The sequence below is a fragment of the Balaenoptera physalus genome (assembly GCF_965194825.1).
Source record: "Balaenoptera physalus genome assembly, chromosome: 8".
Lineage (NCBI taxonomy): Eukaryota > Metazoa > Chordata > Mammalia > Artiodactyla > Balaenopteridae > Balaenoptera > Balaenoptera physalus.
In genome coordinates, this window is record NC_138887.1 from 91,617,500 (window position 1) to 91,641,764 (window position 24,265).

The 24,265-nt window shown below is 35.9% G+C and overlaps 1 protein-coding gene across 10 annotated transcripts in view; it reads left to right on the top strand.

Moving 5' to 3' along the window:
• CFTR (CF transmembrane conductance regulator) overlaps positions 1-24,265 on the top strand; it is a 221,127-nt gene that overhangs the window by 173,307 nt on the left and 23,555 nt on the right. For 9 of the 10 annotated variants that reach the window (XM_082472243.1, XM_082472250.1, XM_082472241.1 and 6 more), the window contains 2 exons: positions 7,365-7,616; positions 22,512-22,667. In XM_082472243.1, coding sequence (XP_082328369.1) covers positions 7,365-7,616; positions 22,512-22,667 — 408 coding nt within the window. The remainder of the gene's footprint in view (positions 1-7,364; positions 7,617-22,511; positions 22,668-24,265) is intronic. The other variant, XM_082472245.1, reaches the window with a different exon arrangement.

Here is a 24,265-nt window from a genome sequence, read left to right on the forward strand (position 1 = left end):
CTTGGGTCTTGAATTAGTAGGAGAGGCTTATGAGAACCTGAAGGGATTGCAGGAGTGTGGAAAAGTTTGGAAAGTTTGTTGAGCTTTGTGCCTGTCACTTTAACTTCCTGGGTTTAGAATTTTTCATTTGTACCAAGAAGGAGTGGATTAGAACAGAGGTTCTCAACCTGACAGCACATGTGGAAACTTTATAAAGATAGAGATTACTTAGGGTCCTCTAAGATTAGTTAAAGCAGTTCTCTTGGTTGGGGGCAAGGTGACCAGGCATGATGTCTGTCTTTTAAAAAGTGTTCCAGGTGATTCTGGTAAATCTAGACTTGAGAATCACTGGATTAGATGGTCTCTAAGATTCATTTTCACTCCAGTTTTCTGTGAGTCATGGCACGGAGTCAGAAAACTTTGTCTATAAAGGGTTAGATAGTCCTTTTTTAAGCCTTGTGAGCTATGTGGTCTCTATGACAATTATTCAACTCAGCCTTTGTAGGTCAAAGCTAATGTAAACAAATGGATGTGGCCGGATCTGGCCATTGGGCCATAGTTTTGCTGACCTCTGGTCTATGGGATAGAATTTACTTTGGAACTGATAGACCATCAGCAAATTATTTTTGTCCTGTATATCAGCCAATGACACATATAATTCTGTATAAGACATATAAAGGATGGTGCTTAATGATAGAGAACTTGGGGAAGTTGCACTATCTCAAAATTAAGATGCTTAGAGAAAATCAAAACCTTGGGAAAATATTTTGATTTGTTGTTCCGGATTTTGTTTTTTAGTAAATCTTCTCTTCTTGAGATTTCCTTTGAAGTATGTTTAATGGATACCACATAGACCCAATTGCATTCACCAAGCACTTACTGATGGCCTATCATGTGCTTTTAAAAAACGTAACACCAGAAAGAGTTCAAGTTTGAGTAGTAGATTCAATAAGTGATATCAGACCTTTTCAGACAGGTAAATTTGAGAGTCTTTCTTTGCCTATTGGCACTTAGTACCTTGATTATTGAAGCTCTTACTTATTGAAATAGGCACAACATATTTGATACCTCTACGTTTATTTAGGATATGTCTTTTGTCATTCGTTGTAATGTGTTTTCTTCCTCTTTCTCACTTCTTGCAGTCAGAAAAAGTGACATTGACTTGCCATGTGATTTGCCACAAGTTAAATAGCAAGCTATAATAATTTCCAAAGGGTTAGAATTTATAGTATACTATAAGTAACTCATTTATGCTGTTAATGATTTATAACAATACAGTTCTGATTGACTTTTTAAGAGCTCTAGGACCGTAAGTAATAGGTGCAGAACGATAGACCAGAGTTTCAAGAATATGTTTTGGGCAGAGTCTGTTTCCATGATAACCATTATCTCTTAAGTCTATATGCATGGCTTAAAGGTTATGCCAATGACTCTAACGTGGTCTTGGGCCTCAGGTCTCTAGTTAGTTGATTCTGAAAAGCATTTAGTTTGGGCCTACCAGGAAGAATCTATGATTTAAAACACTTTAATCCTCCCTTTCACGTACTTCATGTTTTGAAAATTTCTCTTGCAAAATGTGTGGTTTTTCACATGTCACTCTTCTAGATGATTCTCTTCAGATTTATTTCTTATAATCTTCCTATAACAACCAGTTATGAAAACTCTTTACAGTGTTGCCAGCCAGATCTCAGGCTTATGAGATATATTTTCTATCATCATGGCTTTTGGGGTATTACAGCATGTAGTTTAGGTGTTAATGCACAATTTTGATGTACTGGTTTCCAAATAGCCAAAAGGATGAAAGGAAAAAGAGCAATATTTTGTGAGGGAGAGGAGTCTGGCTTCCTGACTTCCCCTAGAATAGATCTTTAAGCCTTTTCTTCCCTCTTTGTTAACAAAAGGTGGAAAGGAAAATCAGGAATCATTTTCTTTTTCACTAAATATATCTGTTATAAAGTTGAGATGAGGCTGTGGAGCTGTCTTTTCCCAAAAGACTCTGTTCTCCTGATGCCTAGATTAGTAATTTAGGCCAGCAGTCCCCAACCTTTTTGACACCAGGGACCGGTTTCGTGGAAAACAATTTTTCCCCAGACGGGGGGTTGGGGGGGTTGGTTCAGGCGGTACTGTGAGCGATGGGGAGCGTCAGATGAAGCTTTGCTCACTGGCCCACCACTCACCTCCTGTTGTGTGGCCCTGTTCTGTAGAGGGGCCGCAGAACTGTAGAGGTCCGCAGACTGGGGGTTGGGGCCCCCTGATTTAGATGCTATCATAAAGATAATGAGATTCAGTTTTAAAGATTGACTCAGGAGAATTTTTTGAGCATAATAAATTTAAATAATCAAGCCAAAAATTTAAAGCAGATGCTACTCAAGCAAAAATCCCACTTCATTTTAGTTAAACTCCAATTTTATAGAAGTCTGTGCAAAGTATATCAAGCTTTCCTCTTCATGTGAGGAAAGGTTTGATGTTTCAGTGCCTGAGTCTCATTTTGGCTTCATCATTTACTTCTTAAAATCTAAGACACATTCTCCCACCTAAGCTGGTAATGGCCACGTTGAGACTTTGCTGTCAGTGGGCTAGACAGAGCCTCCACCTCATTCCTCTTCGGGAAGCATTTTTCTATGCACAGAAGCAGCAGCTTAAGGTTAAGGAGTTTGCCTGACTCCGTCTACAGAACTCTGAAAACTGCCAAATTTGAATTTCCATCCAGCTCCATCTACATAGCTGGACAATGGCGTAGCAGTTTTTACGTATCACCTGAAAATGTTTAGACATTCCAAATTAGAGACAGGATTAAGTTAGTTTAAAAAGCTCAATGAAGACAAAAATATGAGACTAAAAATAGTTTGGTATGTTACAACTTCCTTCTAATCCAAATAGCAATGTATATTTTCAGGCTGAGAGGCCGAGGCTACAACCGCAGCCTGGATTTCCTGCTAAGGTCCCCACAGCACTGTCATTCTCCCTGCTCAGAAACTGCTTTCTGCATATGAAGTAGAACAATGCATTAATTCATTACGAACAAAGATTTATTAAGGGACTGCATGATGGTAAACACTAGATGGGGAAGATACAACAAACAATGCTTGAATAAGTTTACTGTAATAACCACAGTGGATTTAACTGAAGCCCATGGGATGTAAGCTTCATGTTCTCTCACTTGCATGGAACCCTTTGAAGGCCCTATACTTAATTTTCTATGCAGAATTTTAATTCTTTTTCTTTCTTCCCTCTTTTTGAATATTGTTCCCTGTAAATCCTTGTTGTTATACAGTAAATCCTTGTTGCTTATCTATTTTATTTATAGCAGTGTGCATCTGTTAATCCCATACTCCTAATTTATTCCCCCTTAGTAACCATAAGTTTGTTTTCTGTATCTGTGAGTCTGTTTCTGTTTTGTAGACAGATTCATTAGTATTATTTTTTAGATTTCACATATAAGTGATATCATATATTTATCTTTCTCTGTCTCACTTGCTTCACTTAGTATGATATTCTCTAGATCCATCAATATTGCTGCAAATGGCAATATTTCATCCTTTTTATGGCTAGGATTTCATTGTATATATATTCTTTTTCTTAAGAAGAGTCCCCTAAATTACTTAAGTTTCAGGTTCCACCAAACCTGGATCCATCCCTGATTTCAGGTATGAATCTTTGGCTGTGAAATCAAGTGTACAAGAAATATGACTACTTGTGCTATAGTCAAATTTATTTTCTATTTGAACATGCCTTGCGTCGAGTGGAAGAAACAACCTCAGCAAATACAGAGATCTTCCTAGAAGTGAATCTATAATAAATTGTGAGTGGAGTCTACAGGATACCAAGACACTGAGGGAGGGGGCGTCTGGCCCTAGGTTGTCCCTTGTTGTGCTTGCTGTCTCTGAGACTGTCTCTGACCTGGAGGTGTACAGTCCAGGTATATTGGGTCTTTGTCCTTCTGGTCCTGATTATGAGCTCTCCCTAGGTGAGCTCTCTCTCTCTCAGCTTCTTCCATGTCTCTGAGGAAGGGAAGACCCTGAGGGATCAAAGCGTTGGGATTCTTTGGCTTCCCTTCAGCACCATTCTGGAAATACAAGAAAATCTGAAGCTATGTCATGTTATCTATGTCTAGACATGCCAAGCATCCGTGTCCACTCTATTGCTCCTGTGCCATGCCGGGCACTGGAAGCTTCTCTAAGGCCCTCCTCATTCCTGACTCCACCTTAGAAATGAGGCATAGGCTTCCTATGTTCTAAAATCCCTCAAATCTACTTGAGGAGAGAACCAGAGTTCAGTTGCAAGGCACTGCTTCTTTTAAGAGGAACTGGTGTCTCAGCCCATTCATGAGTTGGATTGTGCAGTGAGGAGAGAGGCTATTTCTCATCCATCAGAATTTCATCCATGACTACTGTTTTTTACATAAACGCTGTGCTTTGTGTCCTTCAGGGTTTGGTTTTTGAAGCTTAAAAGGCAATATTCATGTGCCTCAAAATTTTCAAACTGTCAATCTCTGACTACAAAGGCAATTTTTTGCAACTTGCAAGACCAGAAATGATTTTCTGTGCTCTGGTTCTCCTTGAGAGGCAGTGAAACTAGAATGCGCAAATTGGAGAGCCTGCGAGGCACAAGGAATTAGTTAGCAATTCATAACATTATCTGGCCACATCATCTATTCAGTAATGGCATTTCAGTGGCTGAGAAACTGACCATAATGCAGGTGTCTGCACTAGCCACCTTTTCTTCCCATCAGAAAATATTCTAACCCATTGAGTTGAGTGAATGTTCATGTGCTGTGGATGAGTGCCCATTGTTAAGGTGAACTAGTTCTTGGTCAGGGATATTTGACCATGCTCTGGGTAACTATAATAGCCTGTCTGGGGTCATTTTATGCAATTTGACTATATGAAAGGTGACGAGTTGAAAATTGTTTTCTAAATTTGATAGGTACTTTCCATCTATCATAGCTGGCATTAGAAGTTCTGCATTCAAAAAACAAACAAACAAACAAACAAACAGAGAAGTTCTGGATTCACCCTTGCTAATGGAGAATGTAATTTGCTGTACTCAAACACAAATCCTTACACAGAAAGCTTATCCACTACATTTTAGTGCTACCAAAATAGTAGTTTTGAATGTCATTTTCTAATAACACCACATATAATTTTGAGTAGTTTAGATAGCAGTATGTACATGTTTTTTGATTGCTTGGAAGTATGAAAATATGAGGGATTTTTGTTATACAGTACCTTTCTTGACATACTAAAGCACCTAACAAAGACTAATTTAGAATTCTTCACAGCATTGACATGCAGAAATGTCAACAGTTTACTTTAATTCAAAATTAATAAAACAATAACTGAATCAGGATTTAACAAACTCTGAAAATCACCCATAATTTGGAATTTAAAATACTATGTCAGAGGACTAGTTATAATATGCCTTTCATTTCCTCTAGAGTTATTTATGATGGATGTGGGCTTTGGATACTTTTCACTTCTATTTACAGTGGGTTTGGCTTAAAAAGATTCCCTTTTTGAATTTCAAATAATTATTGAAGATAATTCGAAGGTATTTTCAAGGTGAAGGAAATTGAAGCACACAATTACTAGATAGAAGAAAGCTCTTTATAAACAGCAGGCTTGATCAGTGCATGTGAAAACAGGCAATGCTATTAGATTTGCTAAGATGGAACTTTTAATGTTCAGTTAAAGATCAATATCTAAACTTCTCTGATTCATCTACCAGTCATTTCATACTAAAGGTGAAGAATTCTTCCCATTTCACCTTTTGATAATGAAAAATAGAAATAATAGAGACAAATGCCCAAAGGCATTTCTTCCCACCATTTTTTTTGCAAAAAGAATCATTTCTAATAATCTAAACCTTAACTATAAATACGATGATAAGAAATTAACATTGTAAAGGAGAAGGTTAAATTCTTGACTGGGTAAAGCCAGAATCAACGATTACTTTTAAGACAAAAAAATTTCTGTCTAGTAAGCTGTTAACACCTGTGAAGGACTAAGCCATAGAATCAAGGATGATATCTTTTAAAAATAGAAATTGAATGAATTCAAAGTCTCCAACTCTTTCTTCTTATTCATTTATTTATTTATATATTTAATCATTCACATATTTGTCCCTTTATTCACTTAAAATTTTTTCAAATATTTATTGGATGCTTATTATATGCCAGGCTATTTTAAAAATCACATTCCAAATTCCAATAAATTATAATTGTTCAGAGAAATATGTTCTCGTTAAAGAATTTAAGCACCTTTGAAAAATAGTTGAATTTCATAATGCCATTTGCAGCAACATGGATGCAACTAGAGATCATCATACTAAGTGAAGTAAGTCAGAAGGAGAAAGACAAATACTATATGATACCACTTATATGTAGAATCTAAAATATGACACAAATGAACTTATTTACAAAACAGAAACAGACTCACAGACAAAGAGAATGGACTTGTGGTTGCCAAGGCGGGTAGGCAGTGGTGGGGGAATGGATTGGGAGTTTGAGGTTAGCAGATGCAAACTATTATATATAGAATGGATAAACAACAAGGTCCTACTGTTGCAAGGGAACTATATTCAATATCCTGTGATAAACCATAAGGGAAAAGAATATGAAAAAGAATTTATATACATACACATAACTGAATCACTTTGCAGTACACCAGAAACTAACACAACATTGTAAATCAACTATACTTCAATAAAATAAATTTTAAAAAATAAATTAATTTTAAAAATGGTTGAATTTTAAATACAGCCCTTATACACAGTCACATTTTGCTCAGAAATGGAAATTGATCTTTAAGTAATTCAGATTAAAAATGTAATATTTAACTACAGATATATGCCAGTGACTTAAATTTGTTTGAAGATTATTGTGAAGTTATTCAAAATTTACTAAGCTTCAAGAGTCCACTTACCACCCAGCTGACATAGAATTGTCGATAGTTATTAAGGTACTGTGAGAGTAAGGCAAGACTCTTATGTAGTGGTTTAGAGGTGTGAAACATTTTACTATAATATACCAGTTGTAAAACATTGTGTAGTACTACTCATGGTAGAAAAAGTTTTCCCCTTGACATCATCTATTCCCTTGAGTAGAGTTTGGCTATTTATGTGTGGCTTGCATAACTGAGAATTAACTGATCACAAAAATAAGCAGTTATATACAGAGCGCATTTATAGAAATCCTAGTTAATTCTCTTGGTTAAGCTTTTAATTACATCCAATTATTTCCTGTTAGTTCATTGAAAAACCTAACAAATAACCAAGTGACGACTAGCTACCATCACATCTTACAAGTTATTTTTTAGGAAACACCAAACTAATTATGACTTTGCCTGCAGCTCTTAAACAAAAATTAAAAATTATTTTTATTTCAGATGCGATCTGTGAGCCGAGTCTTTAAGTTTATTGATATGCCAGCAGAAGACGGTAAACCTAACAAGTCATTGAAACCATCCAAGGATGACCAGCTCTCGAAAGTTATGATTATCAAGAATCAACATGTGAAGAAAGATGACATCTGGCCCTCAGGGGGCCGAATGACCGTCAAAGACCTCACAGTGAAGTATACAGACGGTGGGAATGCCGTATTAGAGAACATTTCCTTCTCAATAAGTCCTGGCCAGAGGGTGAGATTTAAACATTGCTTGCTTTGTTAAACCTGTGTTTAGTAAGTGAATCTCAGTAGCCTAAAGCAATGTGTTAGTAGAATCCATTTGTAACATTGTTATTGTAGACTAGGACCAATATTGAACACAAATATTTTCAAGTTATTATATGAAGTCATTGTTTCATGTGAAATATACTTTGCAAAGTCCTGAATCTATATAATGGAACCATTTTATTCCATTTTATTTTATTTTTGTATTAATTTTTATTGGAGTATAGCTACTTTACAATGTTGTGTTAGTTTCTGCTGTACATCAAAGTGAATCAGTTATATATATACATATATGCACTCTTTTTTAGATTCCATTCCTATTTAGGTCACCACAGAGCACTGAGTAGCGCTCCCTCTGCTATACAGTAGGTGCTCATTAGTTATCTATTTTATACATAGTAGTGTATATATGTCAGTCCTAATCCCCCAATTCATCCCACCCACCTCTTTCCCCCTTGGTAACCATGAGTTTGTTTTCTACATCTGTGATTCTATTTCTGCTTTGCAAGTAAGTTCATCTGTACCATTTTTCTAGGTTCCACATATAAACAATATTATATGATATTTGTCTTTCTCTTTCTAACTTACTTCACTCTGTATGACAATCTCTGGGTCCATCCATGTTGCTGGAAATGACATTATTTTGTTCCTTTTATGGCTGAGTAATATTCCATTATATATGTGTGTGTATATATATATATATATATATATATATATATATATATATATATATATGCCACATCTTCTTTATCCATTCCTCTGTCGATGGACATTTAGGTTGCTTATACAAACAGCTCATGCAGCTCAATATCAAAAAACTAACAACCCAATCAAAAAATGGGTAGAAGATCTAAATAGACATTTCTCCAAAGAAGACATACACATGGCCAAAAAACACATGAAAAGATGCTAGACATCACTAATTATTAGAGAAATGCAAATCAGAACTACAGTGAGATATCACCTCACACTGGTCAGAATGACCATCATCAAAAAGTCTACAAATAATAAGTGCTGGAGATGGTGTGGAGCAAAAGGAACCCTCCTACACTGTTGGTGGGAATGTAAATTGGTGTAGTCACTATGGAGAACAGTATGGAGGTTCCTTAAAAAACTAAAAATAGAGCTACCATATGATCCAGCAATCCCACTCCTGGGCATATAATGGGACCTTTTTTTTTTTTCTCAGTTTATTTATTTATTTTTGGCTGAGTTGGGTCTTTGTTGCTGTGTGCATGCTTTCTCTAGTTGCGGTGAGCGGGGGCTACTCTTTGTTGCGGTGCGCAGGCTTCTCATTGCGGTGGCTTCTCTTGTGGAGCACGGGCTCTAGGCACGTGGGCTTCAGTGGTTGCGGCATGCAGGCTCAATAGTTGTGGCTCATGCGCTCTAGAGCACAGGCTCTGTAGTTGTGGCGCACAGGCTTAGTTGCTCTGTGGCATGTGGGATCTTCCTGGACCAGGAATCGAACTGCATTGGCAGGCGGATTCTCAACCACTGCGCCACCAGGGAAGCCCTGGGACCATTTTAAATGTGATTCTACTTGCAGAATATCTAATTGATTGCTACCTTACCAACTAAAGAAGCTGTTAAATAAACAAAAATTATAACATGTTTTAGATTTTGCATCTTGAAACTATCTTCCATTTCAGGTGAGGGAAATATTTTGTTGCTGATTCCATCTAAAGTTTTCTTAAATTTTACCTAATTGACACTCTTTCAAACAAGTGGTACTTTTTTTCTTAGCTTTTTTCAATTTGCTTGTTTAGTTGGAGTTTTCATCAAGGTATGGATTGTTAAATTTTTTTCCCAATAATGCACTAAGCTATAATTATTTATGAAGCAATAATTTTTTATTATTTAATAAGCAAAAATAACCTTGTACTATTTTGAAGTGTTTTTTATGGATCCCAGCACTGGGCTGAATTCACAGAAGTTACTCAAATATACGGATTCTGGAATTGATTCTTAGAGAAGGGGATGGTCATTCTCCCTACATTTTATGCTCTGTAAATGTGATTTTATATTCTCTCCAGATTCCTTATTCTGGGACACTCTGTAAATCTAGCAGGAGTATTATATTGTTTGGATTGCTTTCTTTTCCATTTAAATTGAGATAGAATACAATAGGGCCACTTCTTATGAAAACTGAATTTTATTTTATTTTTAAAAATATTTATTGGGTTGCGCCAGTTTTAGTTGCGGCTCACCAGCTCCTTAGTTGTGGCATGCATTTGGGATCTAGTTCCCTGACCAGGGATCGAACCCGGGCCCCCGGCATTGGGAGCACGAAGTCTTAACCACTGTGCCACCAACGAATTCCCTGAAAACTGAATTTTAAAACTTCATCTCTCTGTGGTTTAATTTCAAACAGATTTTTTTTTTTAACTGGGGAGATAATGGTCAGTAAGGTTTGTTAGGCCATCATCACTGTCACCAACACAGAAACAGACTGTTTTCACTTGCTTTTGCCCATGGGTTTAGGATGTTTGATAATTGGATGTATTAGGCAAAGTTCTGATAAGAAAAAAGTATAGAGTGAGCAAAAATTTTCTACATCTTATGCTAAATGGCTTGAAATTGCACACTGGAAATTTTGACTTACCTTTTAGTCTAGTTAGGAAAAATATATTCACATACTACTAAAATTAGCTCTTTATTATATTTATGCTCATCAAGAATGAGATTTGTTTTTTCCTCAGAGAAAAGTATAAATGGGCATAAATGGAAAGACTAGGTTCTAGACTGAATTTTCCCCTAATATTAGAATGAGGTTGTCTAAAGTTATGCTTTGGAACTAAGTAAAATTAATGGTTTGCCTTCATTCTTCCCTTCCATTGAGAAAAGCATAATTAATTACTCTTTCTTGCTTCATACATCAATGAATGACATAGGCAGCTGAAGGTCACCAGGCTGGATGCCAAAAGCGCTATGAAGTTATAACAACAGCAACAGATAGGTTGATCCACAGGAGGAATAGATTTGGTAAATTATTTGCTTTCCCTCCTCCTGACATTCTCCCATCCATTTGCTTTTCCAATGCTCACTTGCCCACTAAATTAAATACAAACAAGTCCTAGTAAAGTGACAGAGTTTCAGAGTCCTCATTTTTGTAGGTAGTTTCCTTGATGTGAGAGTAGTAATCAGAGATGCTGTAAAATGGGAAGAAGCAATATGCCCAGGCATTCCATCTTCTCTGAACCTTTATACAGGAAGCAGGCGATGTGTCTTTGCAAGACACTCCCTAGGTGCTTTGGGAGAATTGAAAATTACTCACATAAGGCTATAGATGTTTATAGAGCACTTATCATGTCCTAAGCACTGTTTAAAGACCTTTATTTGCTATCACATTTGATCTTATTATAACTCCAAAGGTAGATGTTATTACCCTTTTTGCGCATAGTGGAAGAAACTAACGATCAGTTAACTGAGTGAAGTAGCAGGGATCTCAAACTCAGATCTCTCTGACCTCAAAGTCCTTTTTTACCTGCTTCTCTTAAAAGAAGAAAAAGAAGGAGCAGAAGAAAGAAGACAGAAAGAGAGAGAGAGATCTGTCACAGAAGATGTCAATCTAAAAGGGGAAATGTGAAATCCAGTAACAGCTAAAGCAGAATTACTCTGAAGCTAACAAGGCTGAGGTTTCAAAGAACTTCACTTGCCTGAGCCCCTTTCAAGGGCCTGTACATAATTTTGTGTTTATAGTTTTGAAATCTTTATTCTTGAAAAGAGCTCCCCTCCCCGCCCCAAAAAATTATACCCTTGAATAAGAGATATATAGATAAAATGCTAAGGTAATTCAGAAGAGGAAGCAGTTATTATCATTTGGCTGGGAGTTGGCCTGTTCAGGGAAGGTTTACCACAGGAAGTAGCATTTAGAATGAGGCTTCAAGACTTAAACTGTGATTTGAGTAATTAAGGTGGGTGAAGAAGGGTGCTGTAGGCAGAGGGAAAAACATGAGGCATGGAGCATGTACGGAAAACAATGACTGGTTCAGTCATTCGATGACTGGAGGATGCATAAAGGATGTAATTGGATCCAAGATTGGTGCAAGTTGGTGCAGATTATGGATCTTGAGAGCCAAAGCAATAAAGGGAGGTTATAACTCAGAAAATCCTAATTGATTTTGCTACCACATGGTCTTTGAGAGCAGTGGTTCTCAAAGTGTGGTTCCTGCACCAGCATCATCTGCGTCACTTGAAAACTTGCGAGAAATGCATATTTTTGAGCCTCACTGAGCCCTACTGCCCAAGGGGTGGGGACAGTGGTCTGTGTTTTATCACACCTTCCAGGTGGTGCTGATACATGCCCATCTACTTGTGAGAACCCATATTTAAGAGAGTCGTTAGGTGTAGAGGAGTGATGTAGAAGAGTGAGGGTAGAATTCCAACTGTAAAGGCTTAGGGAATGGGTGAGTCCTAAATTGAGGGGTTATATAGAACACCAGTGTTGGTGGTGGGAGAGAGAAAGCAAGAACATCTGTCTAAGAGGATGGGTATATAGAGGGATTTGCCTTTGTTCTGTAGGAGTAGTTGGGAGTTTTTTTGTTTGTTTGTTTTGTTTTGTTTTGTTTCTTGAGACAGGAGGAAAGGAGATAAGTGGAGTTAAAGAGAAGTGGAGTTAAAGAGAATCACTGAGCAAAAAGCTGGAAAACTGAAGGTGTTCTTATTAGGCTGCCTTAATATTTTAAGTCAACTTCCACAATCATCGAAGTTGAGTAGTGTCAGTCCTCTGATTTTGTTCTTCTCCTTTAATAATGTGTTGACTGTTCTTTTGCATCTCCATATAAACTTTAGAATCAGTTTGCCATATACACAAAATAACTTGCTGGGATTTTGACTGGGATTGCACTGAATCTATAGATCAAGTTGAGAAGAACCAACATCTTGACAATATTGAGTCTTCCTATTCATGAACATGGAATATCTCTCTATTTGTTTAATTTTTCTTTGATTTAATTCATCACTTTTGTAATTTTTCTCATCCCGATCTTGTGTATATTTTCTTAGATTTATACCTAAGTATTTCATTTCGGGGAGTGCTAATGTAAATTGTATTTTGTTTTTAATTTAAAATTCCACTTGTTCATTGATGGTATGTAGGAAAGCAGTTGACTTCTGTATATTAACCTTGTATCCTGCAATCTTGCTATAGTCACTTATTAGTTCCAGGAGTTTTAGTGTTGATTCTTTTGTACTTTCTACATAGATGATAACGTCATCTGTGAACAAAAACAGTTTTACTTTGTTCTTCTCAATCTGTATGCCTTTTATTTCCTTTTCTTGTCTTGTTGCATTAGCTAAGATTAGGATGCTGAAAGCAGTTGTAAGAGGGGAGCATTTTTGCCTTGATGTTGATCTTAGTGGGAAAGCTTCACGTTTTTCATCATTCAGTAATAATAGCTGTAGGGTTTTTGTAGAGGTTCTTTATCAAGTTGATGACCTTCCCCTCTATTCCTACTTTGCTAAGAGCTTTTATCAGGCATTGGTGGTGGATTTTGTCAAAGGCTTTTTCTGCATCTGTTGATATGGCCGTATTATTTTTCTTGCCTGTTGATATGATGCATTGTATTAATTGAGTTTCAAATGTTGAACCAACCCTGCATATCTGGGATAAATCCCACTTGGTCATGGTGTATAATTCTCTTTATACGTTGTTGGGTTTCATTTGTTAATTTTTTAAAGCATTTTGCATCTATGTTCATGAGAAATATTGATCTGTAATATCTTTAGTTTTGGTATTATGGCAATGCTGGTCTCATAGAATGATTTAGGATGTATCCCTTTTGCTTCTATCTTCTGAATGAGATTGTAGAAAATTGGTAGAATTTCTACTTTAGGTGACTTGTAGAATTCACCAGTGAATCTATCTGGGATTGGTGCTTTCTGATTTGGAAGGTTATTAATTATCAATTCAATTTCTTTCAAAAGTATATGCCTATTTAGATTGTCTATTTCTCCTTATGAGTTTTGGCAGATTGTATCTTTTAAGGAATTTGTTCATTTCATCTAAGTTATCAAACTAGTGGGCATAGAGTTTTTCATAGTATTTCTTTACTATTAATAATATGTATTAAGAGATGTAGTGAGTTTCCCTCTTTCATTTCTTTAAAAAATTTTTAATTGAAATATAGTTGACATACTATTATGTAAGGCTCAGGTGTACTACATAGTGATTTGACATCTGCATACATTATGAAATGGTCACCACAATAAGTCTAGTAACCATCCATCCCCATACAAAGTTATTACAATATTAACCACATTCCTTATGCTAAATAAGGTAAATATTCTTTCATTTTTGATGTTAGTAATTTGTGTCATCTCTCTTATTTTCTTAGTTAGCCTGGCTAGAAACTTATAAAATTTAATGATCTTTTCAGAGAACCAGTTTTTAGTTTCATTGATTTTCCCTACCAATTTCCTGTTTTCAATTGGTTGATTCTACTGTAATTGTTATTTATTTATTTTTCTTCTGCCTAATTTTGATTTAATTTACTCTTCTTTTTCTGGTTTCCTAAGATGGAAGCTTAGATTATTGATTTTAGTTATTTCTTCTTTGTTGTATTACATATTCTTTTCTATACAAGCTATTTATATTATACTACAGATATATATTTATTTTGTATGAGATATATTAGATATTTCTATATTAGATATTTCTTCTTTTCTATAGCATTTAATATTATAAATTTCCCTCTGTACTGCTTTTGCTGCGTACCACAAAATCTGATAAATTTCTTTCTTATTTTCATTTATTTGAAATCTTTTTTTCCCTTGAGATTTCTTTTTTACCCTATGTGTTGTTTAATGTCCAAGTATTTGGGGATTTTCCAGCTGTCTTTCTGTTATTGATTTCTGGTTTAATTCCATCGTGGTCTGAGCGCATACATTGTATGAGTTGCATTCTCTTGAATTCGTTAAATTGTGTTTTATGTCCCATAATGTGATTTATCTTGGTGAATGTTCCCTGTGAGCTTGAGAAGAATGTTATTTTGCTGTTGTTGGATGAAGTAGTCTATAGGTGTTAATTATATCCAATTGACTGATGATTGTGTAGAGTTCAATTATATCCTTACTGATTTTCTAACTTCTGTGTCTGTCCATTTTTGATAGAGGAATATTGAAGTCTCCAACTGTAATAGTGGATTCATCTATTTCTCTTTGCAATTCTGTCAGTTTTTGCCTCATGTTATTTTGACACAATGTTGTTAGGCATATACACATTAAAAATTATGTCTTTCTGGAGTATTGGCCCCTTTATCATTATATGGTACCCCTTATCTGATAATTTCTCTTGCTCTGATATCTGCTCTGTGTAAAATTAGTTACTACAACTCTCTTTAATTAGTGTTAACATGGTATATCTTTTTCTGTACTTTTAATCTATTTCTATATGCCTTTACATTTAAAGTGGGTTTATTTCTTTAAAGTGAAATTAGTCAGGGAAAGACAAATACCATCTGGCTTCACTTATACACGAACTCTAAAAACAAAAAAAATGAACAAATATAACAAAACAGAGAGTCATAGATACAGAGAACAAGTGGTTGCCAGAGGGGTGGGCACTGGGAGGATGAGAGAAATAGGTGAGAGAGATTAAAACTTTTTGTAGTTGCCCTAAAATTTGCAATATATGTTTTCAACTAATCCAGGTCACCTTTAAACAACACTATAGTGCCTCACAGGTCGTGGAAGTATGTTATTATAACAAAATACAGTTGACTCCTGAACAGGGTGGAGGTAGGGGGTGCCCACCCTCTGCACAGTCGAAAATATCTTCTCTGTTTATCTGAGATTGCTCTGTACACATGGTCCCTCTTTATCCGCAGTTCTGCATCATCTAATTCAACCAACTCTGGATATTGTAGCACTGTAGTGTTTACTATTGAAAATAATCTGTGTGTAAGTGGACTTGCACAGTTCAAACCTGTGTTGTTCAACGGTCAACTGTATTCCCACTTCCTCCCTCTTTGTCCCTTGTATTGTTGCTGCCATTCATTTCACTTATACAGAAGCATATATATAAACATACATAATTGAATACATTGTTGCTATTATTATTTTGAACACACTACTACCTGTCAGATCAATTAAGAATAAGAAAAATAATATTTCTTATTTTACCTTCACGTATTCATTCTCTGATGCTCTTCCTTTCTTTACGTAGATCAGAATTTCTGACTTAATTTTCCTGAAGAACTTTTTAAAACATTTATTGCAAAGCTGATCTACTGGCATCAAATTCCCTTGATTTTTGTTTGAGAAAGTCTTTATTTCTCCCTTATCTTTTGAAGGATAATTTCACAAGGTACAGAATTCTAGCTTGGTGGTCCTTTTCTCTCAACACTTTAAATATTTCACTCCATTCTTTATTTGCTTGCATGTTATCTGAAGAATAGTTGAATTTAGTTCTTTTCTTTGTTCCTCTATAAATAAGGTGGTTTTTTCCCCTCTGGCTTCTTTCAAGATTTTTTCTTTATCTCTGATTTTCTGTAGTTTGAATATGATATACCTACATGTAGTTTTTTGGCATTTATCCTGCTTGGTGTTCTGTGAACTTCCTGGACCTGTGGTTTAGTTTTTGACATTAATTTGGGGAAGTTCTGAGTCATTATTGTTTCAAATATTTTTGTTCCTTTCTCTCTTTCTTCTCCTTCTGGTATTTCCATTAGTGGTATACTATACCTTTTGTAATTGTCCCACAGTTCTTGGATATTCTGTGGGGTTTTTTTGTTTAGTCTTTTTCTCTTTGTTTTTTGGTTTGGAGGTTTCTGTTGTCATAGCCTCAAGCTCACAGGTTTTTTTTCCTAGCCATGTTCAGTCTGCTGTGCCCATCATAGCCATTCTTCATTTCTGTTAAAGTGTTGTTGTTTTTTATCTCTTGCATTTCTTTTTTAATTTTATTAAAATTTCATTCTCTCTGCTTACACTATATGTTCTTGCATGTTTTCTACTTTTTCCATTAGAGCTCTTAGCATATTATTCATAGTTGTTTTAAATTCCTAGACTGATAATCCCAACATTTCTGGCATATCTGACTCTGGTTCTGATGCTTGCTTAATCTCTTCATACTGTGTTTTTTGCCTTTTAGTGTACCTTGTAATTTTTTTTGAAAGATTTTTTTTTTTTGACATGGATCATTTTAAAAGTCTTTATTGAATTTGTTACAATATTGCTTCTGTTTTATGTTTTGGTTTTTTGGCCATGAGGCATATGGGATCTTAGCTCCCTCACCAGGGATCGAACCTGTACCCCCTGCATTGGAAGGCGAAGTCTTAACCACTGGACCACCAGGGAATTCCCTACTTTGTGATTTTTTGTTGAAAGGTGGGCATGATATACTGGATAAAAGAAACTGATAATTAGGCCTTTAGTGGTGTAAGGTCTGGGGAAAAGGGAAGTGTTCTATTGTTCTATAATTAAGTCTCAGTCTTTTATTGAGACTGTGCCCTTGAGCAGTGAACTTCACAAGTGCTTCTCAGATTCTTCTCCCCCTTAGGTGCAACAGTACACTTGTGTGGGCTGGAGTTGAGTATTCTCCTTTCTTTGAGCAGTTAGGTTCTAATAAAAAACCCAGTAGGTTAGGTTCTGGTAAAATAGTTTCTCTTGAAGGAGGCCTTGTTAAGAAAAACAGAATGTTCTGTAATATTATGAAATTGTGGTTTCCCACATCGTCCTGCTGGATGCACCAGAGGGTATTTCTGTGTACTTCACTGTGAGATGAACTGTAATTGAGCTCCTGGAGGTAATACTTACAAAAGTGTGGGGACCTCTCTATGAATGACCTCACTGGGAGGTTTTTACTCTCAGACTTGACCACACTGAGCCTCCAGCAATTTGTTGGTTACAGTTTCGATTTCCCTACCCTCGCTCAATTTGCTATGGAAGTTTCTGATCATGTGTTTCTGCTCCAGTAAGTTGTGATTCTGTCTCTCTCTCCACTTGTGGTGGCAATGATTTGCCCTGTGACTTCATTTTCTGAAGGATCTAAGAAGAGTTTTGATTTTCAGTTTGCTCAGCTTTTCACTTGTTGTTAAGATAGAGTGATGACACCCAAATTCCTTATATGCTGGACCAGAAACTAGAAGTCTTGTTTTTCAATTTTTTGGTCCCTTTGCCTGGCACATTGCCTAGCTTACTATATGTTAAATGCATGAATGAATGAATGGATTATACCTACTTCTAGGTCATATGATTGATTACAGTAGGAATTGATTCTTAAAATGTTATTCTGAGCAACTCTCTTAAGAATGTAATTTCTACTGCTTTGCCCTTAGAACCTTTAACAACATCTTGCAAACTGTAACAAGATGCCCCCCAAAAAACTTCTTGCATGGTGATTAAGAAGTAGGCTCAAGTTTAGTATGGATCTTCCTTGACTTATGATGGGGTTATGTCCTGTTGAACCCATCATAAGTTGAAAATATTAAGTCAAAAATGCATTTAATACACTTAATCTCCTAAACATCATAGCTTAGCCTGGCCTACCTTAAACAAGCTCAGAACACTTACGTTAGCCTACAGTTGGGCAAAGTTGTCTTACACAAAGCCTATTTTATAATAAAGTGTTGAATATCTCATGTAATTTATTGAATATTATACTGAGTGAAAACAGAATGGTTGTATGGTTATGGAAAGGTTGTGAGTGTATCAGTTGTTTACCCTCATAATCGCATGGCTGACTGGGAGCTGCAGCTCACTGCTGCTATCCAGCATCATGAGAGAGTATCGTACCACATATCACTAGCCCAGGAAAAGATCAAAATTCAAAATTCAAAGTACAGTTTCTACTGAATGCATATTGCTTTCGCATCATTGTAAAGTCAGAAAATTGTAAGTCAAACCATCTTAACTCAGGGACCATCTGTATATTATTTCTATTATCCAAAAATCCTGCAAGCTTAACTGTGGTCTAATTCATCTTCTTAAAAGAGAGAGAGAAAACATTGGAAAAGGACTTAAATGGGCATTTCTTGTTTAATTTTTAATGAATTTCGGTGTTCTCGGTTCTATGGTGTGTCTGAGTCCATTCAGGCTGCTATAACAAAATATCATAGGCTTCGTGACTTATAAACAACAGAAATTTATTTCTTACAATTCTGGAGTCTGGGAAGTCCAAGATCATGGCACCACAGGTTCAGTGTCTGATGAGAGCCCACTTCATCATAGGTGTCTGTCTTCTCACTGTAACCTCACATGGTGGAAGGGACAAGGGATTTCTCTGGGGCCTCTTTTATAAGGGCACTAATCCCATTCATGAAGGCTCCACCCTCATGACCAAATCACCTCCCAATGGCCCTACCTCCTAATACTGTCACATTGAGGGTTAGGATTTCAACATATGAATTTAGGAGAGACACAAATATTCAGCCTATAGCATGGTGAAAAGATGAAAAAATCAATATTTTGTGCAGAAAAATGATTCAATCTTCATATTAAAACACTTTGTTCATAGAAATTACTTTAGTGAAGAGATGTCCTATTACTTTCTGGGCTCTTAATTTAGGCCTTTACTTCACAGAACCTGTGCTTTAAAATTTTATTTTCAATGCATGAGAAATGTAGCAAGTATTTCATAACTTTAACTTAAAAACAGTAACTTAAAAAAAAACTTATTTTTCTTTCCAGTCTCAAATTGTTTTTTCTTAAAAGCTTTTGATTTTTGCCTAAATTTTTAACATCACCTTCCCCTAACTAGAATATCTCTTCCTTTTTTTCGTTTTCTCTTTCCTCTCAAAATACAGGCTGTGATTTTAATTTGGAGCTAAGTCTTTCATGATAAACCTAGATTTAACAAAATGCCTCAGATGATATATTGTATATATTACAGTACTGGACAGTCCTCTGATTAAATAGATATTGCATCAGACTTCAAGGTCTGTTCTTTTGGGTGAGCTTATCTGCTTTCTCCATTTGTAGTCTCTTTAAAATACTAAGATGCCACAAACAATTTCACACAATATCAGGGGCTCAGATCATAGCAGCATAAGTGCCTAGTATCTATTCGATTTGTTAAACACATATGGAATTCTGTCTTATACTGGTTTTATAAGGAGCATAGTCTCAAGAACTTATTATGTTAGGAATTATGTTTTATTAATAATAAACAGATTAATAATCAACATATAAAAGTTACAATTATTATAACTCTGGGGATCCAAATTTCATTTGATTTGGCATCTTGATTTCTGGAGACTAAAGGAGGTGAAAAATAATTACAACAGGTTTCAATCTGTTGCAGTATTAAAATGGCGAATAAGACACTCTGAAAAGAATGTACTGAGACTGTTCTAGTCATGGTACAATGCAATTACAGCTAGCACCAAACTCAACACTGTTTAACTTTCCACATAACATTTTGATTTATCTTGATCCAAAGTTCTCAAAGAGGAGGTACACTGAAGTTACTAGAAAACATTGACTTGGAATTAAGATCTATCTTAAAAGCTTATTTGCGGGAAGTACTCTGGCCTTATTCAACAGATCACTGAGAAGCCTGGAAAAACAAATCCTGGAAAAGAATTATTATGTGCCAATTATATAAACAACAGAAGACTTTGTTATGTATGAACCAATTAGATTCTGTGCTGTTGAAAACCGTGTATGACATAATGCAATGCCAGCAGTTCAACAATATAAGGAAACCAGAGTGATAGCTAAAAACTTTAAAGCTAAAGATTTACAAATTGCGTCTTAATCCAGTTTTATCCCAACATAAAACCTGTGTTCTCTAAACATTCAATGTTTGCTTCTTAAGGAAAAGGAATGTAGTCATTTATCCTAATCATTAGAATCCTGGCTAATGATTTAAGAGTCTGAAACTCAAGGAACTTTTCATCAAAAGTGCTTGATATGACTTTAGAGCAGATCACTTTCTGCTCTTGAATTTGCCTTCGCTTCTCTTTCCTCATGCCTCATCTACACAGGGCATACTCAGATTGCTTATACAAAGCCTTACTGTTGTGTTTGGAAAATCATAATGTATAGTGAATGTCTTTGTACAACATGGGCTCATTCAGAAATAGAAGTGTGCATATGAAATTCCACAAGATTTTTAAATTAAGAGTTGATCTGGTAATTGACCAAAATTGACTCTAACAATTTATTTATTAGATCTACTAAGTAAGTTTATTCATTCATCTGCCCTCCCTCCCTTCCTCCCTTCCTTCCTTCCTTCCTTCTTTCCTTCCTTCCTTCCTTCCATCTATCTACCCACCTGCTCACTCACCTATCTGTCTGTCTGTCCATCCATCCATTCATCCTTCCATCTGACTGTCTCTCAGTCAATCCAAATAAGTTTTTATTGAGTATTTATGTGAGCCAACCACTATGCCAGGTGCTGAGAATTCAGTGGAAAACAAGATAGATTACCCTGACCTTCTTGAACTTATATTCTTTGGGTGAATACAAGCAATAATCAAGGAAAGAATAAATAAAATAATTACCAATTGTGATTAGTAGTATGAAGAACCTCAACAGAGTGTTATGTATAACATGTTGTTTATCTGATTTTCTCAGTTGTCTCAGAAAACAAACGTGTGAAAGTCCCATTATAGGGCTCTTATGATAGACAGAAAGACAATTGTGTCACTTTTGTTTATCAGCTTACCTAAAGGCCTAGTTTACTACCAGGTTCCTAATCAGTATTCAATAAGTTATTATTATTGTGGGTTTCTGTACGCTCTCAAGCATTTATTGTGGTCTGTAACTAGTTCCGGTTTAGAAACTGTTACTAGTCTGTAATAAGTAGAGAAATTGAGAGTAAGCATTTTGAAATTCATTTTTATTTTCTACTTTTTAAAGTACTGGTGGTGGATTGGAAACTAAAACACAAAGCAAAACTGTCCTTTACCACAAATAGTGTAAAAAGCACGATTTACAAGACCATTTGTTCAGCTCTCTTGTAAAAAGGCCAAATGATAAAAAAGAAATAGCAATAATGTAAGGGGAAAGAAAGAAACATTCAGTGCCACTAAAGGTTGAGCAGTTTATTCAGGGTTTAGTTAATGACTGCAGAAATGTTCTGTCCCACTCACAGCATCTTCCTCTAAGAGCTGGGTCTGAGCTGGCATCAGAACACAGAGTCAGCTCCCTGTGGGGCACATGAGGCACCTGTCCTCTCCTTGCAGTACACAGCCTTCTCACTTCCATGCTGTGTTCTTACAGTCTTTAAGGAACAAGAATAGTTTTTTCTTTTCCTTAATATCCCTTTTGCTTCCTAAAATTCTCTTCTTGTCAATCAGAATGGATATAAGAAGTTGATTTGACAACTGTCCACGTGCTTATCCACTGAGGAGTGGCAAGGCCTAACCTGCCTTCCATGAGAATGTGAACTTATTCTTTATTTTAGGCCTAAACTTGATGCTCGCTTATTTTATTATGGCAGTATCTAAATATAAGAACTGTTGCAGATTTATTAATTTTCAAACTCATATTCATGTTTGGAACTAGATCAAGCTATAGGTCTCTGCTTCTGGCTTGAGCCCATTCTCAAAAATTATGTGCATTAAGACACTCTATCTTTGTTTTCTTCGATGCAAAATGGGCATTTTCAACCTTTTTGCCGTTCGTAAAGGTCAGTGATAAATGAACCCAGCATCAGGGGTCCAATCCGTTATGGCCAGTTTCTATATTGTCTTCCAGGGTTGCTCTGTTCCAGATCAGTTTTGGTCAGAATTTGAAGTGTGCAAAAAGGTTTGAATGAATAAGTGAAACTTCCCCTGGTGATGATTTAAAAAACAAACAAAACAACAACAGCAACAAGAAAACGGTTCCACTGGGGTTTTTTACTAACGTTTAGTACCAGATTACATTTATGGTATTGTATCTATCTGTCACACGAGTAATTCCATCACTTATGTTCTAGGTGGGTCTCTTGGGAAGAACTGGATCAGGGAAGAGCACTTTGTTACTGGCTTTTTTGAGACTGCTGAACACCAAAGGAGAAATCCAAATAGATGGTGTGTCTTGGGATTCAGTAACTTTGCAACAGTGGAGGAAAGCCTTTGGAGTCATACCACAGGTAAGCCAGAAAGACTTAGCTAGTAAAAAAAATGACTAAGTACAATTCTCCCTTTATTTGACACTTGCACTCAAATTCACATTTCCCTGCAAAATATATTCCCTATGTATCGCTGTCTTTTTTTTTCTGCAATGCAGCCTTTTCATACGGAGAAAAACTACTTCTAGAAGTTTGGAATTCTCTGACATACAGTTATTGAACTATTAATAGTTTTGATAGCTTTTTCCAGAAGACATAAACCACAGCAGGAGCATGGGGCTTTTGTTTTTATCAATTTTTTTTTTTTCTGCTTCAGTGGTCTGAGCTCCAAGTTAGCAATCACAGCAGGTTGAGAAATGCTTTGCAAGATATAAAAGATGCTGCTGAAATAACAAACACTTGGAAGCATGAAGTAGTGGAACTGAAAATAAAAAGTGTAATGATTGGTTTTTTTTGTTCTTTGAATAGAATGAACCATGTCAGAGTAATCTGTAGCTTTTTTTTTTTTTTAATGTCACTCTTTTATTTGCGTCACAAAGGATCTTCAGCCTCACTGGCTTAGTATATTCTATCTGTGTTATTGTGCAAGAGGACTTTTTAATTATGAGAGAAATAGCAACAGTTCCATTTTTAAATGATCTTAATGGAAACCAAGAAATGTCTTTACTGGGACCAAATCTGAAAGGCATGGGCTGTATACCTACTGGTGTTTGTTCTCATCTCTATGGATATAGTTGCTGTTTTAATATCTTTGTTCCCCTTGTACTAATGGGCACTGAATCCTTTCTACTACCATGGTCCTAACAATTCTCTACTTTTAACACAAAATTAAAATGCCAGGAGCATCTCCAGGTAGATGCTACAGGCTGCAAATCTAGCCTGAGAAAACAGCTTGTATTTCTTGATAGATTACCTCTGTGGAACATTTGCTCCTTTCATCTAATGAGGCACTAAATATTGTAACTGCTAGACTGATGCTTTTAATTCATTTGTCTAAACTTTGTCATGTTGCCAGAAGCTTCATCAAAAGCTTTTTCAAAAGTTCAGCTTTGGTTGAACTTTTGAAAAACAGTATTGTTTCTTCAGAAAGAAAAAAGGGATTGTCAGAGGGTCTGAAGATAAAGAAACACTGGGAATACAAGTATCCCAAGGTGACAGCATTAGGCAAGATAACAATGTTGAAGAGCATGGGATAGAATTTGGTTTTCCGAGAAGCATTGCCTTCAGTTGACTGTGTTTTCTGATCCCATTTTAAACTACAGTAGTGAAACTTTTGTTCTTTTTTGTTGTTCTTGTTTATACAAATTTGCCCATTAGAATAAGCAAAGCTCTAAGAAATAATTTCAGTTTCATTGAGAATCCTTTAGTTTATCTGCCATGTGATGAATAGATTTTTGTTTTATTGTATGTTCTATTTAGGAACCCAAATATGCAAAACGTAGAGGAAAACCAAGTGGGCTAGAATTATGAAAATTCTTTATCTTGCCTCTCTGCCAACATGAATCTTCCAAACTTGCCTTTTCCCTCTTCTATGGCATCAAGTTTTTTATAAACTAAACAAGAAATACTTTGAGCTACGCCTTTAAAACTGTGTAATCGTGCTAATAAAAATGCTTCTC